Source organism: Pelophylax lessonae, assembly GCF_965119305.1.
Source record: "Pelophylax lessonae genome assembly, chromosome: 2".
Lineage (NCBI taxonomy): Eukaryota > Metazoa > Chordata > Amphibia > Anura > Ranidae > Pelophylax > Pelophylax lessonae.
In genome coordinates, this window is record NC_138769.1 from 342,341,962 (window position 1) to 342,360,368 (window position 18,407).

Here is an 18,407-nt window from a genome sequence, read left to right on the forward strand (position 1 = left end):
TGGGCATTATGTTGTGTTTTTTTGCATTAAAAATCATTAAAATTTACTTTTCCTCAAAAAGTGCATTTGCAAAACAGCTGTGCGAATATCGTGTGACATGGAAATATACAATACCCACCATTTTATTCTCTTGGGCCTCTGAATAAAAAAATATGTATAATTTTTGGGAGTTCTAAGTAGTTTTCTAGCAAAACATTTTACTGATTTTAACATGTAGGAGAGGAATGTCAGAATTGGCCCAGACTGGAAGTGGTTAGGAAAGAGGTCTGTATCAATCCATAGAGTTCAACATTGCCTTCCTTACAGCCATTTCTTCCAAGGGCTTTGGATCTGTTGCCACCATCTTGGATTTGTGAGCTGACTGTGACTTCCTGATAACTCACAACTCCAATTCACGTGCACAAAATCTAAATCAATCAGCATTTTAAAACTGCTGCCACCTGGAATAGGTGGCGTTAGAAGGCTGCTGCTTTGGGGCCAAGTCAATATTATTCTCACCTAGACAAAAACTAGGGATTTGAAAGTGTGTACCTGTCAAGAAAAGAACTCTTCCCCCTCTAAAAAAAAAAAAAAAAACCTACAATTTATATAATGGGGGGGGAGGAATACAATATAAGCTGTATGAAATAATGTTTAATGGGATCATATGGTATTTTCTTTAAGGGGGCAAAATGCATTAGTTCCATGCAGTTATATACTTTCTAAACTAAAATAAAAAAAAAAAAGTTGAAAATTGTAGTACACCACTAGGGGCCACTCCGTATTCTGCCTTCTATTATAATTATATGTCATGTCAAGTTATATCTGCTTGCTGCCAACAGTTCTTTGAATCCCAGCATGCACCACAAGCCAATGTCACACTTGGATATTGGCAATAGGCATATTTCTATCTTGCAGCATTTTAGGAAAGGATAAATTACATCATTACAAATATTACACTCCTACATGCGCTTAAACAGTTTCTTGCTAGCAAAGTATCATTTTCTGTTTCTTAATGGGGGAAGTTTGCATAAAAAGCTACCATTGCAATGCACCACATGGCTATTTTTAGCATTAAGTAGCTGTTTTCTCCACAGGTAGCACTTGTGGCCTCTTTATAACCAAAGCATTTTGTAGCTAGAAATGGCCATTTGTTGAGTGTCTATGCCTAGGTTATGCAAATGCAGTGAAGGAAGGCAAATTAATTTAAAACAAGAGTTTCAAATGCTTGCAAGAACAAGTCTTAACCTGGTACAATGTCCTATTGCATCTACTGTTTATAATCAATGTCTCCTACTCCCTGCTAAGCAGAACAATGCTATATTGTTCGTTATAATGCTGTTCTTTAAGACTATAGTGCAAATGCATAATTAGGACCTTGTAACAAATTATGTTTTTATCAGAAAGTTTTTGGAAAGTATTGCAATTTAAATATTTTATTACAACAACAAATATTGGCGCACCTAGGGAGACGTAATTGGGGGTTCAGGTTCATAAGTCTATAGATTTGGTCCAGGGTTTAAAATGTCCATAAATGGACTCAATTATTAGAAGGACAGAGAGGGCAATCTGTCAAAAAGACCGTAGGGGACGAACTGTCTGTTGTTTACCGGGCACTCGGGTTCGGCACATCACGGATCTGGTGGACAGATTATTGGGTGGGCCTGGGGAAGACCCAGCTGTCATTGTACACGTGGGTGCCAATGACAAAGTCAGAGGGAGATGGAGAGTCCTAAAAAACGATTTCAGGGACTAAGGAGGTAAGTGGAGGAGTAGGACCTCCAAGGTAGTATTTTCATAAATACTACCTGTACCTCGAGCCATGACAGAGAGGCAGCATGAGATTAGGGAAGTAAATAAGTGGCTGAGGAGCTGGTGTCTGCCGAACACTGAAACATAATTTTTGGGTGTACTAACCCTTATGCCTGCACAAGCCTTGCTGTTAATCTGGCTTTTACTTTGGCACATGTATGAAATACTAAAGCTATGTTCTAAAAAACAGAAATACAATTTTCTATGGATCCTGCTAACACTGTGTGCCATGGAATGGTGTTCTCATTTATCCTTTTGGAAAATAGAGTGGAACATTTTTTTCACAGCTGTTGTGGCTCTGAATGACTCAGAAATGGAGCAACTCTCCTTTCCTAGATACAGGGAACTTTTTAAAGGCAAATAGAATTTGCAAACTAAAGGTTCATCTAATGTACTAAGCTCTGGAACAACTGATTGCAAAGTGCAAAGAATACCCAATCACCTGCAATGAAAATATAAAAAAAACAAAATTTTTGCTTGCTAATGATTGGATGACGGATGTCAGCACAGCCTATTTGCCTTTAGTAAACCCCCTCAGTGTTAGTCATTTATATTCAGGCTGCCCATAACAGTTGTACAGGGAGGTTGTTTTGTCTCTCTCTGGACCTAGGCTGTAGGAGTTGGAACTTGATGGTCATATATTTTCCAACCTTATTGACTATGTATCTACTATTTATGATACAAGTAGTGCTGGACTTTCGTATTGGAAAGACCAGCATTTTCTGCAAACTCAATGTCATAGATGCAACCTGTAATACATGTTAATTGAATTACAATTTTATTTAGCAATGAAAAAATGTAGAAACACTAGATTATAAGCATACATCTCAAAAATACATGCAAGTTATATGGGACTTTACCCATATAATTTACATGTACCTCCCGGGGTGTAATAAACAGATCCAAATACTATGTATAAAAGCATAACAATTTTATTGAGAGTATCACAAATATAAAAAAAGATACAAAAATGAAAACATTTATTAAAATGTACTGTAACAACATATACAAGTACATATATATATATATATATATATATATATATATATATAAAATAGCATATTGCATCGTTATTGTTAATTAGTGTTATATATAATGCATGTTATGTCCACCATGTTGTATTAAGAGGAATGGGTCAAGTCCATGAAATGTAATCTGATACTGGTATTTATCAGGTATATAACCAATATCTAACATCCAAAGCCTATCTATGTATCCCCAACATGGCTAAAATGCGTATACAGATTAAAGCATAATCACCTGCAGATAGAGTACATGAAACTTATGGCAATAAAGAGTCTGCCAAGCTCGGAGGAATAGGGTAGATCCTCACGGGCCTGACAGACTCTATATCACCATAAGTTTCACGCACTTTATCAGCAGGTGATTATGCTTTAATCTGTATATACATTTTAGCCATGTTGGTGCCTGATAAATACCAGTTTTACATTTTATGGACTTGATCCATCCCTCTTGATACCACATGGTAGATACAACATGTATATATATATATATATAGATATATATATATATATATATATATATATATATATATATATATACTGATTTACAGTATATGTACTTGTATATGTTGTTACAGCATGTTTTAATAAATTCCGAGGCCCTGAAAATGCGGGTTAGCCAGCAAAACGCGTTGGAAAAGTTTAAGGGATTTTGAAGCCAGGGAAGCAATCGTCTGACTTGTGGAAATGTTTTGAAACCTTTTTTTATTTTATTTTTGTGATACCCTCAATCTGTATCTGTTTATTACACCCCAGAAGGTACATGTAAAGTCCCATATAACTTATTTAATTTTGAGATGCATTACATAGGGGATGGTACCTTCTGAGGGTATATATTCTATGATGCTCCATCCACACACACAAAACTTTGTTTAGATTATAAGTATGTAACCCTAAAATTTAACTGATCATAATCATGATATTCGTATATCGTAAAATATAAAATATATGTGATAAATTCCTCACTTCAGCAGGACATATACTAAAATTGGAATGATACAGACAAATTAACATTGCCCCTGTGTAAGAAAGACATGCAAATGCACGATGCCTCCCTCTACTTCATTCCAAAGCAGCTGAAAACAGGACACTATAGCCTATGAACTTCCTTCCATTTTTCCAGATTCCTGCTGTTACACGTCAAGGGTTCCCAGATTCATTCCTACTCTCTTTCTCTCTCCCCTATTGTGGTTTTTTTTTTTTTGCTTTTTTGTGTTTGTTCTCTCTTAGTTTTTAATGCATTATTGTCTATATTACATATTGACATTGGGTGAGATTTATCAAAACTGGTGCACACAGAATCTGGTGCAACTGTGCATAGTAACCAATCAGCTTCCAGGTGTTATGTCAAAGAATAATTAAACAAGCTGAGGTTAGAAACTGATTAGTTTCTATGCACCGCTGCACCAGATTTTGTGTGCGCCAGTTTTAGTAAAATCTCCCCCACTGTATATCACAGAATGTTATTTTATTATGTATACTGTACTTCAGTTCACGTCACCTCAGCTGCACTTTTTTGGAAAATTGTGTTCTCCTATTTTTAATAAAAAGAGAATAATAATAATAAAATTAATAATATTAATAAAAAGATATTCAACCATAAAAAAATATATGTGATAAAATATAAAAATATGTTTACATCATGCTGTTCACATTTACCGAGAAACCTAAAAAATTGAAATAAATAACAAATGATTTTTTAAGCAGGATCCAAAGATGATATGGTCTGAACTTTTTCTCAAAAAGGAAGCACAGACCTAGTTATACAAGCAGCTGATGTTCTTATGCTGCTTTCAAATTTTCAATATCTTTTTAAAACTCATCAAGGTGCAGACAATTGTGCTGAATGCAACTTTGAATACAAAAAAGATCTCAGACACCATTCTGTTAAACTATATTATCAGCCCCTAGAGGACACTCTTGCTTTATGAGTTCATTTAATATGGAAACCTTGGTTTTTCAAATGCAAATACTTATCATTATATCAGCCTGCTGTATATTGGAAAGTGCATTTTAATCTGCTCTCCCCCTAACTATACATGTTCTCAAATTTTTTTGAATTCCCACAGCTTTGACTGGTAAATATTAAATACTTGCCTGAAGCAATTCCTTTTTTAAAGAACAACTTATGGGTAACAGATCAATTATCCAACATGCTTTCAACTTGGCTTTTTTTAGGATGAAGAAATACTTGCATATTGTGAAATGTTTGGGGTCTACTTACATTATGTTTTAATGTTTTGCCACGCCTTGCTATACTTCAGAAACCAATTTCCTTTTTTTTTTTTTTTTTTTAGTTTATACCAGATAACTGGTATATAAAATAGTAATGTTAAAATATGGTATGAAAAATTAAGGAAAAAAGTTGGAAAATAATCTTAGAGACACAAAGTCACTTTGCCCATTGCACTCCCCATTAAGGTATACTCTTCCTTCGATGCTTAATTTTTGCATCCTCTGAGCTCTTGCTCTTTCAAAACTTTTTCCCTGTTTCTGTAAAGGAGTGGGGCTTCCAAGTATGCAGAAGTATGTTACTTCTCCCATGTGATGGTGCTCAGGCTTGAGCAATCATCAGACTGGGGGGTGAAGTGATCTCAACCACTTGGGTAAACTCTGGCACCACTTACCCAGGGTACACTTCTACAGCAGAAAGGCAATAGGGAGGATGGATTGGTGAGAATACTTTGCAGGGGTGAGCTATCCATTTTATGGATGGTGGCGGTGGTGGCGGTGGCGGTGGTGGTGGTGTTATTTGAGAATTTGATTACTCACTGAAGTTAATGAAGTTTCTTTTTCAACTTATATTCACTGAAAATAATGGATAACACAAGTTTTAGGGTGAAATAAGTTCTTACCAAACATTTTTTAAAAATCTGTTAGTATAATTTAGTTTGAATCAAGGAAATCAAACTTTAGAATGGATTTTGCTGAATTATGAACAGTTAGGACTGAAAACATAATTATTTCCAAGAAAAAATATTCTGACCTTTTGCAAAGATGTTTTCAAGTCAAAAACATATTATGTTTTTTTTTTTTTTTAAATAACCCCTGCCTTTCTTGTGCTAATTTTAATGTTTCTGCCTTCACAAAGTTGTTCAGTGGGGCTCTACGCAATTGCTAATTTTAAGAAATGCTTGGTGATTATGTGTGTGTGACATTTTTCCAAAATTACATATCTGTATTTGGGTTTTTGAAACCTTCTGGATAACAGATCTAAAAGCTGTACTGTTAACTATATATATTTTCAACAAAGTTTGTGAATAAAAGTTTGAAGGAGCATGTCACATAGTCTAGTTCTGTATAATGATCAGTGGAACACTGCTTGTCTTAAAATAGATAAATATTCTGGTGCACAAATGACAATATGGTTTAATTTTGTTAATATTCTACTTGGATACATACTCACAACCACTCTTAAACTTAAAAAAAAACTATATGTGGTATATACAGTATATATACACAGTTTATAAATATATATGATAACAAATAAAAGAGCACGAGGGGATAGCTAAACAACAGCACAGCAGAAGTACTCTTTCTTTACATCCTAAAACCTAGGATAACTTTGTCTGGTAAGGGATTGATTACAACTCTGATTCATTCACTTGTGTATGTAAACTGCAACTTTTTTCTGTAAACAGGCTTTTACAAGAAAGGGCCAAATGTAATCATGTGAAAAGAATCAATATTTCATTTTTAATTGATAAAAAAAGAAAATAGAAAACAATATATATATAAAAGTAATATATTCTCTTTAACAAGCCATAACCTGGGTTCTCACTCACATCTTATCTTTTCTTAAACTCGAGGCAGACATTAAAAATACATCAAATTATTCTACCAACCAATAAAAAAAAAACATTAAATAAATTTTCAATGAATTTAATAAAATGCTGGAATTTAACTTGATTGGAGCCTCTTGCAATTCCCTACAAAGCAGTGCAAAAAAGGAGAGGGGATCTGGGACTTTAAATGAGGCATATGGAGAAACCATGTGTCTCCATCCCTATTCATATGAGACAAGGAGAGAAGTTGGGACTTTCAGGTGTGCCACTAAACCAGGGCAAAGTGTGATGTGTGATCACAACAATTCATAAGCAACAAAAAATATATAAATTGTAAAAACAGATGTTTATTGCATAACCACCACAGCAGATAAAAATCCTTGAGTGCATGATGATAATTACATATACATGATGAAAGCAATACATCACAGTGGATGAAATCATGACACATGAAGGAAACTGAATAACTGAGAGCTAGTAAATGCAAAAACAGATGAACACAAATGGTTTAATGAATATGAAAGTTGCATCCTGGGTTGCTCAGCGTGTTTCGTGGAACACATTCCACTTTCTCAAGAGCAGGTGCAAACACTCTTTCTCTGACCTACTGACACTCAGGATTACAGATATACTGTCTGGATACAGAACCAGCGTGAACTGAAAAGTATCAACTCCAATAAATTCTCAAAATCAGATCATAAATGAAGCATTTTAGACATCATGAAGCATCTAGTAATTAGAACATCAGATCTTTCCAGGTGCAAGCTAAGATAGGAGGGGCAGATCATGCGAGAAGCCCTAGATAGAGCCACAGCCTCCACCAGCATCTATCTCCTGGCCAGTATAAGAAGACAGTGAGCCTCCACTCCCAGGGGCAAACCCGCATACAATCCCATCAAGTCCACCCATAAGTATGAGCATACCAAAGCGATATTTTCAAGTGTTTTTGAACAGAAAAGAGAACACCTTTAGCGTCCCAGAAAGAAAGTAAGATAAGGAAGTAAGATAAGGAGGCGAAACAGCTGGGATGAAAGGAGGAAGGGGAGTGAGGGGGAGTGAGGGGGAGAGAAAAAAAAAACACCCTCCAATGGGAAGGGGAGAAGATGTAGCCGTTCGCAGCAGAGGCCAATTTATGTTACAATCTTTCTGTATTCTTCTGAGTAAACAAACTCATGCCAATACCACCTCTTAAGAAACTGCTCCCGTGTGCCTTTCTCCGTGACCATAAGACCTTCCATTTAATTTATGTTAGCCACTTTTTTTAACCACATGGCAACCGAAGGTATGTAAGTTGTGTAAGCTGTACAACTCTCAGGCTCATGATCAAATATTCTTGAACAGCTCCAATATATGTATTTTAACTGTGTATTTATCTGTTTGCCAGGAGTTCAACTTCAACATATCCTAATTGAAGAAAGACTCCGGGTACTATTTAGGACCTCTGGGCAAAATCCTACTGCAGTTTTTGGATAAACAACAAGCCTGTCTATGTAAAAAAAAAACATTCTTCTGTCTCCATGGTTATAAAAGTCCCTGAGATACAGAAACGATGTACATTCAGAATGTCAGCCCAGCTCCTTTTCTTATTGGGTATGACACCATAGGTAGACATTAGTATTTGATCAGTAAAAATAGATGAAACCTGACATTCTTTTATTCCCTACTTAAGAGAATCTTCAATGCATCCAATAAACTACACTCTAAGTATCACAAGTATATAATCTGCAACATCATCAGAAAACATATACTGTACTTCTGGGGTACCAAGAGTTATGTAACCAAATGTTCTCAAATCCCCAGAGAGAAGCCAAAGGCCCATATGCCAATATCTAGTTAGTTGCATTGCTGGCTGAATCTGGTATTGTTGATCTAATCTAATTTTTCAGTATGTAATATTACTGTTATATTACCTACCTCCTTAATGAAGTTCATAAAGCGATTTCCAAATCTCCAAGCTTTGTGTCGATGACACTGCAATGAGTTGACTGTCATCTGAGGGGCCCTCTGGTAGCAAACAGACACAATATGGACTGCATCGTATGTCAGAGCAGCATCTGTCTAAAATAAAGGGCAACAGCATTGGAATTGGGAAGAATCTCACAAGGTTATCAATAATGCTACAGTGTAGAAAGACATTTTAGACTATTGTGTGCTTCCAACCTTGTGGTAACAGTACAGGGATGCTGTTTTCTGTTTCAGCATGACTAAGCCCTACTGCAAAAAGCCAGGTCCATAATAAATTGTTAGACAAGTTGGGCATCGAAGAACTACAATGGCTTGCACAGAACCATGACCTCAACTCTACGGAGCACCTTAGAGATGAACTGGGATGACATCAGTACCTGACCGCATATATGCTCTCTTGGCTGAATAGGCACCCACAAACAAATTCCCACAAGCACATGCAAAAATCTGATTATATAGGTATCAGCGCTGTTCTATGATTTCAATATGATTCCTCGATATAATAAATAAATGCATAAAGTGCCAAGTGCAAATAAATAGTCACAAATACATATATGCAAAGTGCAAAAAAATGGTGATAGTTGTGCAAAATGGTAATAAAATATCAATAAATATGTTCAAAAAATGAGTTCATAAAGTGGAAAAAAGTCCTTGTGATAAGATGTACATACAAAAATCAGTTCATTGAAGTGCCAGTGCTAGGAAACCAAGTATGCATGAATCACTCAGTGCTCCCCTCCTGTGTCCCCACTCACCAGAGAAATGGGGAAGATGAGCATCTAATGCTATAAAGCATTGAGGGTCTGTATTTTTATTATTCCTTCCTTGTTTGGGAGATACACTTCACCAGGAAGGAAGGAATAACAAAAATACAGACCCTTAATGCTTTATAGCATTAGATGCTCATCTTCCCCATTTATCTGGTGAGTTGGGATACAGGAGGGGAGCACCGAGGAATTCACACATACTTGGATTTCTAGCACTGGCACTTCAATTAACTGATTTTGTATTTAAATCTTATCACATTTTTTGCCACTTTATGAACTCATTTTTTTAACATATTTATGGATATGTATTACCATTTTGCACAACTATCACCATTTATTTGCACTTGGTATACATGTATTTGTGATTATTTATTTGCACTTGGCACTTTATGTATTTATTTATTATAATGATAAATAATCATATTGAAATCATAGAGCAGCGCTGATACCTATATAATCTTCATCTTAAAGGAACACATTACCTTTATATCAGCAGCAGCCTATTACTAAAATGTTATCTTCTTCATCTATTTATTTACCTGTGCGCGTGCACATTCACATTTTATTTTACACGCAGAAATCTGGTCATACGATTTCCCAGAAGAGAAGAAGCTGTTTCAGCTGCACAGGGGAGATTGCAACACTATATTAATGCCCAAGGTTTTGGAATGGGATGTCAAACACGTTTGTAAAATTGTGTTGGTTGGGTAATAAATGATCCTATTACACTGTCCCAATATTAATATATATATCAATACTTTTACTTTCTAAAGCAGTAATTTAAAATGATGTGAATTTTTTGTCTCAACTTATCAGGGAGTTCCCTGGATGAACATAGGGCAGTGGATCATTGTGCAGTGGGTCATGGTGATTGATACGGATCCACATCTCTAGATAACATGATTCATATTGGATGTACATGGGGTTGCATTTCTATTTTCTTTTCTTTTCTTTTTTTTAATAAAGACCTTTTTTTTATCTTGTGGGTGTTTTATTTACTTATGATAAAGTCATCGGTCAGCACAGATCTACCCTTTCTAATTAGTGCAGAGAAAATAGCAAATTGTCTCTAAATGTGTCAAAATTTTACTCAATCCTATTATCTCCCTAAAGTGGTAGTGCAAACACATATATCTAATATGTAAACAATTACACCGAAAACAGTACAATTATTAAACTGCAGAGAGGATTTGTGCATAATATGCAATTGCATAACTACTGATTACTGCAAGTAAATAAAAGTGCAAAAAAAAAAACACTGTGAATATAAAGTCAAAAACCACTGTATAGTATTCCAAAAACCAACAGCTACATACATTTGCTATTTTCTCTGCACTATCTGATTAGGGAGGGTAGATCTGCACTGACTGATCCCTTTATCATTACACTGTTTGGGTACACCCACAGCTAGTCAGCAGCGATCACAAATCCCCCCATTTGTTTTGTGACCACAGATAGCCTTGGCGCCGGATCTGTTGTTGTTTTTTATTTACTCATACCCTGTACTCTCTCCCCTGGGGAGGTGGAAATCTTAGGTCCCAGATTCTGATAACCCACAAACCACTGCAAATACCCACATCCCTTTTGGGGGACAAGATGTGGTGATAAGACATCTTTTCCCCATCAACATGGATACAAGGTGCCTTGCAAGGCAAAGCTCCCCCCCCCATGCAAGGTGCCTCCTCAAAACTAGAAGCAAGTGGTCTGGTATGGTCACAGGGGATGCACACTCGCAGTTCTCCCTTTTCAGGCCACCGATTCTGCATGCTTTTTTTTTTTTACGGGCAGTACATACAAAAAAATGTTGTGAGGTTTCGCGTACAATTAAAACCAGACCATTTGTTACTCATTTCAAAAAAATATATGAAAGAAAGAAATAAAAATACCCACACCACAAAAAAGTAATTTATTAAAAAAAATAAAATAAACAGTATCTCTTATAAACTGAATAAAAAGCAGCACCACTCACATACTCCTCCCATCCTCTCAGATATACTGGCCGATTCAAACACTGCTGCTGGGTGCTAGGTGATAGGAGCATATCAAGCCCGGCCATATAGTAAAAAATGTTTCCCAGGACTGCACACTATTATTGTGACTGACAAAACAAATGATTACAAAATGGCTTCAGCAAAGTCCTTCTAGTGGCAGTGCCCAGCTACTAACATTATCTTGAAAATACACTTTGGAAAAGGCCAAACAAAATACCAAGATTCAGCTCTAATAGACTTCTTGTTGCGTTCACCAAACCATCTGTGAACTGAAATTTTCTAATAGTTGTAAGGTAGAACTTTGTGAATCCAGCTCCTTGCTGGTGATATTTTTGCTGTGTTATCTGGGTATAGAATAATGATTATGTAAATCCTCTGATTTTCAGTGACTGAAGACTACACTCTTAAATTCATTTTGCAAGCTTCTATTGAGTGTAGCTATGGATCTTTTTGAAAACGGAGCAAAACTAAAAATCCTTGTTGCCTACATCAGCAATGAAAAACATTTCTTTCATTTTCTAGTTTTCTTAACAAAATATTTGGTAATAGAATGTGATTGGTTGCTATTTTGAACACTGGCAATTGTTGTTTATAGGCCAAATTATATATTTTAGTAAACTCAGTAGGTTTAATAAAATAGCTGGTTTAGTATGTGTTAAAATATCCCCTTTTGAAGAATATAATCATATTAGTTGAAATAGTTAAAATTCAGAAGTTGGTCTTTTTGAAAAATAAGCCTAACTGTTGAAAGAAATACTCTTAAAAAGAAACTATATTAGCATCAGTGTGAGCACCATTCGTGAACTCACTCGAATTGCCTCAGTACACTGGCCCAATGACCTGGAACCTTTAAAGGCTGCCAATGTATCATCCTCTATGTGTGTTTGTGTCCTCGTTACTGCTAGAGCAGATGATAAACAGCACTGGAGGCTAGTGGCATCTGGACTCTGAAGAGGTTGTAAGTGATTGAGGCATAACCCAATGCTTGCAATGATACAACCACAGGCTACACAAGGAAAATTGCATGTTTGAAATTCTCCCAGCAGCAAGCAGAAACTTTGAAAAAATAATAAGGTCACAAAGCAACAAAGGTGATGGAGAGCCTGAATGAGATGCGGTAAAGTAAAGTGGAGATAAAATAAAAGACAAAAAAAGGATTGTACTGAAGTAACAGATATACTGTATATTAGAGTTATTGGCTAAGAATTTGAACAACCAGTCAAAGCATAATTCTTGAGATAAAACAAGGTACCTTTACTTTTGCTATAATCCACTTAGAAAATAGTATTTTACTACCAGGACTTCAGAGCTGATTTATGAAAACTAGAGCTAACTTTCAGATCATGTTAAAGTAAACCTATAATGGACAGAGGACAGAGTCACCGGGAACTTAATTTATATAGTTACATAGTCAGGTTGAAAAAAGTCCATCTAGTTCAACCAATAACAAAAAAAATATCATACAATCCCATATACTCAAACCTATACCCACAGTTGATCCAGAGGAAGGCAAAAAAAACCTAGAAAAGCATGATCCAATTTGCTACAGCAGGGGGAAAAAACTGCTTCCTGATCCCCCGAGAGGCAATTGGATTTTCCCTGGATCAACTTTACCTATAAATGTTAGTATCCAGTTATTTTATGTACATTTAGTAAAGAATTCAGTCCTTTTTTAAAGCGATCTCCTTAGCTGGTCAGAACCACCTCTGGAGAGAGTCTTTTCCACATTTTCACAGCTCTTACTATGAAGAAACCTTTCCATATTTGGAGATGAAATCTATTTTCCTCTAGACGTAAAGAGTGCCCCCTTGTCCTCTGTGATTACCCTAAAGTAAATAACTAAACACCAAGTTCACTATTTGGACCTCTTATGTATTTGTACATGTTAATCATATTTCCCCTTAATCTCCTCTTCTCAAGAGAGAATAAACTCAGTTCCTTTAATCTTTGCCCATAGCTGAGCTCCTCCATGCATCTTATCAGCTTGGTTGCCCTTCTCTGCACTTTTTTCAGTTTCCCAATATCCTTTTTGAGAACATTTGCTGACCTCCTTCTGAATTTCAAATTTTTTAGCTGTTATTCTAATCCACTAGCTTCAATTCTGTTCCTAGGCAATGACCCTGAACAAGTATGCAGTTCAGGAAGGGTCAGCAACAGCCTATGTTTTGGAAGGTCAGAGTCTTGATGGCAGTCTCCTTGTTTCTGTCAAGCATTTCCTTTAAGTTTGAGAACATGACTGCCTAAAGAACTAAATCGGGAAAGATGTAAACATATTTAACCTTAATAGGAAATAGAATCTGGTTTTATTGCCATACACAACACTAATTTTCTTTCTTTTGTGCATTTTTTATATATTAAACCCAATGTTATAAACGTGAATAAGACATCATGTTTGATTTAAGGTAGTTTAGTGCAGTATATAATTCTTTAGCTGACAAGCCCTACCTCCCATTTTTCACCCAGGTAGCTGGACCATTTTTGCCATTATATTGTTTTCCGCTATTTTGCACATAGAATTTAGTAAAATCCCAAAACCATATACAGGTGCATCTCATTAAAATAGAATATCATCAAAAAGTTAATGTATTTCAGTAATTCAATTCAAAAAGTGATGCATTACACACAGAGTGATATATTTAAAGCATTTTTTCTTTTAATTTTGAGGATTATGGCTTATAGTTAGTGAAAACCCCAAATTCAGTATCTCAGAAAATTTGAAAATTTGAATATTACACCATGAAATAAAGATTTTTTTTTTTTAAACAGAAATGTTGATGTACTTAAAAGTATGTCCATTTACAGTATCATTTACACTCAATACTTGGTTGGGGCTCCTTTTGCATGAATTACTGCATCAATGTGGCGTGGCATGGAGGCGATCAGCCTGTGGCACTGCTGAGGTGTTATGGAAGCCCAGGATGCTTTGATAGCAGCCTTCAGCTCATCTGCATTGTTGGGTCTGGTGTCTCTCATCTTTCTTCTGACAATACCCCACAGATTGTACACTGGGTTTAGGTCAGAAGAGTTTGGTCCGGTCAATCAAGCACAGTGATACTATGATCATTAAACCAGTTATTGGTACTTTTGGCAGTGTAGGCAGGTGCCAAGTCCTCCTGGAAATTGAAATCATCATCTTCAAAAAGCTGGTCAGTAGAGGTAAGCATGAATTGCCCTAGAATTGCCCTGGTGGAAGACTTGGTAAAACACAGTTGACCAGCACCAGCAGATGACATGTCTCCCCAAATAATCACTGACTGTGAAAACTTCACACTGGACCTCATGCAACTTGGATTCTGTGCCTCTCCACTCCTCCCCCACACTCCTTGATTTCCAAATAAAATGAAAACATTTCCACAGTCCATGATGATTTTGGGATTTATATATTTTTCCGAAGAGCACGGTGATTGGTCATCTGTATTTACATATGGACTTTTGAATTTATTTATCAGAAAGTTTGTCATCATCTATAGACTTTTTATTTTTTTTTTTCACGTTATAATTGTAATTGATGCACTACATGTGATTTATGCATTTAGAGCTGGGTTATTAGGGCAGTGTCCTAACTTTTTTTGATTAATACAACTGTAAATTGTTTGCGCACATGTACAAAAACTTAATTTTGGAAATAAAATTACTTAAACCCCCAGAACATTTATTATTTCTGAAAATAGACGTCCTGTTGAATAAAAATATTATAGTTGCAAATTTTTATGTTGCATGATATTTTTGCAATTGTTTATTAAATGCAAATTTTTAGGAAAAAAATAAGATGAATTTAATACAGACACAAAATAATACCCATTTTTTTTTAAAGTAAAATATTAAAGATGAGGTTCCATCAAGTAAATAGATACTAAACATGCCAAGTCTTAAAATTGTGTATGCCTGTGTCATATCGCAAAAAACTATGGTTTCCAAAAATCTCCATAATTTGACTCTATAAAAGCCTTTACAGCTCATCTGTTTAGAAAGTTAACCAGGAGCTCTTGTGCTAGAATTATTGCTCTCACTCACATCACTTTACCTTTGAAGCTGGGAGCCGGCTGAGAAAAACAAGCAAAAGCTGATGGCTGTAGTAGCAGCCACCAGCTTGTGATTAACAATTCAATCTTTGGACATACTTAATTTGTCCAAAGAGATGAACTAGTTAAATTGTGATCTTTTGTGAAAAAGTCAAATTTGAAGAAATACAAAACTAAAAATAAGCAACTTCAAGTATACAAGTATGTATAGCCCCCCAAAAAAAAGATTTTTTTTTTTACATACACTTTTACCTGTTGCTGCCAACCATACACATACAGTATCTCACAAAAGTGAGTACACCCTCACATTTTTGTAAATATTTTATTATAGCTTTTCATGTGACAACACCGAAGAAATGACACTTTGCTACAATGTAAAGTAGTGAGTGTATAGCTTGTTTAACTGTGTAAATTTGCTGTCCCCTCAAAATAACTCAACACACAGCCATTATTGTTTAAACCACTTGCAACAAATGTGAGTACACCCCTAAGTGAAAAAGTCCAAATTGGGCCCAAAATTGTCAATATTTTGTGTGGCCACCATTATTTTCAAGCACTGCCTTAATCCTCTTGGGCATGGAGTTCACCAGAGCTTCACAGGTTGCCACTGGAGTCCTCTTCCACTCCTCCATGATGACATCATGGAGCTGGTGGATGTTAGAGACCTTGCGCTCCTCCACCTTCCATTTGAGGGTGCCCCACAGATGCTCAATAGGGTTTTGGTCTGGAGACATGCTTGGCTAGTCCATCACCTTTACACTCAGTTTCTTCAGTAAGGCAGTGGTCATCTTGGAGGTGTGCTCTGCTTTAGTATGTCACAGTACATGTTGCCATTCATGGTTCCCTCAATGAACTGTAGCTCCCCAGTGCCGACAGCACTCATGCAGTCCCAGACCATGACACTCCCACCACCATGCTTGACTGTAGGCAAGACACACTTGTCTTTGTACTCCTCACCTGGTTGCCGTTGCACACGCTCGACACCATCTGAACCAAATAGGTTTATCTTGGTCTCATCAGACCACAGGACATGGTTCCAATAATCCATGCCCTTAGTCTGCTTGTCTTCAGGAAACTGTTTGCAGGCTTTCTTGTGCATCATCTTTGAAGAGGCTTCCTTCTGGGACGACAGCCATGCAGACCAATTTGATGCAGTGTGCAGTGTATGGTCTGAGCACTGACAGGCTGACCCCCCACCCCTTCAACCTCTGCAGCAATGCTGGTAGCACTCATATGTCTATTTCCCAAAGACAACCTTTGGATAGGATGCTGAGCACTCACCTTATTTGGTCGACCATGGTGAGGCCTGTTCTGAGTGGAATCTGTCCTGTTAAACCACTCTATGGTCTTGGCCACCATGCTGCAGCTCATTTTCAGGGTCTTGGCAATCTTCTTACATCCTAGGACATCTTTATATATAGTTACATAGTACATAGTTACATAGTAGGTGAGGTTGAATAAAGACAATAGTCCATCCAGTTCAACCTGTGTAGGCATGTGTGGCTGTAATCATCTCCCATACCCCTGAATGTTCTGATCCTTGAGATGTAAGTCTAAGAGTCTTTTGAAAGCCACCATACTACCCGCAGAAACCACCTCTTGTGGTAGAGAATTCCACAATCTTGTTGCCCTAACAGTAAAGAACCCCCCGCGTTGCCTGAGGTTAAAACGCTTCTCCTCTAATCGCATTGTATGCCCTCGAGTCCTCATGCAATCCCTTCGAATGAACAGCTTTTTTTCTAAGCTGGGATCCCCATTAAGATATTTATAAATTGCTATCATGTCCCCCCTCAGACGTCTCTTCTCCAGGGAGAATAAATCGAGCGATTGTAGACGCTCTTCATAGTCAAGGTCCTCCAATCCCCTAATTAGTTTAGTTGCCCTTCTCTGGACTCTCTCCAGCTCCAACACATCCCTCCTGAGGACTGGCGACCAGAACTGGACGGAATACTCCAGATGCGGTCGGACCAGAGTTTTATAAAGTGGAAGGATTATAGTCTTATCTCTGGAATGCATCCCTTTCTTTATGCATGCTAATATTCTGTTGGCTTTGGAAGCTGCCGCTTGACATTGCATGCTGTTTCCTAATCTATCATCAACCAATACTCCCAGATCCTTCTCCATTTTTGATTCCCCCAAGGGCTCCCCTCCTAACGTGTATTGTGATTTTATGTTTTTAGTCCCCAAGTGCAAAACCTTACACTTCTCCACGTTAAACCTCATTTGCCATGTCGTTGCCCACTCTGTTATTTTGTCCAGGTCATTCTGCAGGATATCTGCTTCATGTTGTGAAGTTATTGCCCTGCCCAATTTTGTGTCATCTGCAAAAACTGATATCGAACTACTGATCCCGACCTCAATGTTGTTTATGAATAAATTGAACAAGGTTGGTCCCAGGACTGAGCCTTGGGGGACCCCGCTTACCACCTCAGACCAGTCTGAGTATGCGCTGTTTATTACTACCCTTTGGACCCGCCTTTTTAGCCAGTTCCGTATCCAAGAGCAAACCCTGCTATCGATACCTGCAGACCTTATTTTATAAATTAAGCGCTTGTGGGGAACTGTATCAAACGCCTTAGCGAAATCCAAGTACACCACATCCACTGGTCTCCCCCTATCTAGCTCACAGCTCACCTCCTCGTAGAATGTAAGGAGATTGGTTTGACAAGAACGCCCATTTGTAAACCCGTGCTGATTACTGCTGATGATGTTGTTGTCCTTAGCAAACTCTACAATATAGTCCCTTATCATCCCCTCCAGAAGTTTACATACTACTGATGTCAAACTGACAGGCCTATAATTTCCCGGGATATGCCTCTGGCCCTTTTTGAATATTGGAATCACGTTAGCTTTCTTCCAATCCCCTGGTACATCTCCTGTCCTAATACTGTCAGCAAAGATCAGGAACAGTGGTCTCGATATAACTTTACTGAGTTCCTTGAGTACTCTCGGATGTATGCCATCCGGTCCTGGCGATTTGTTTGTGTTAAGTTTATCCAGCCTTTCCCTGATTTCCCCCTCTGTTAGCCATGGTGGCAAGTCCTGTTTATTACTACTAACCATA

The 18,407-nt window shown here is 37.1% G+C and overlaps 1 protein-coding gene across 1 annotated transcript in view; it reads right to left on the bottom strand.

The window, feature by feature from the left end:
* Positions 1–18,407, bottom strand: part of GRIK3 (glutamate ionotropic receptor kainate type subunit 3) — an 813,353-nt gene that overhangs the window by 324,827 nt on the left and 470,119 nt on the right. Inside the window, exon 7 of the mRNA XM_082244657.1 lies at positions 8,513–8,656. Within this exon, the coding sequence (XP_082100783.1) occupies positions 8,513–8,656 (144 nt within the window). The remainder of the gene's footprint in view (positions 1–8,512; positions 8,657–18,407) is intronic.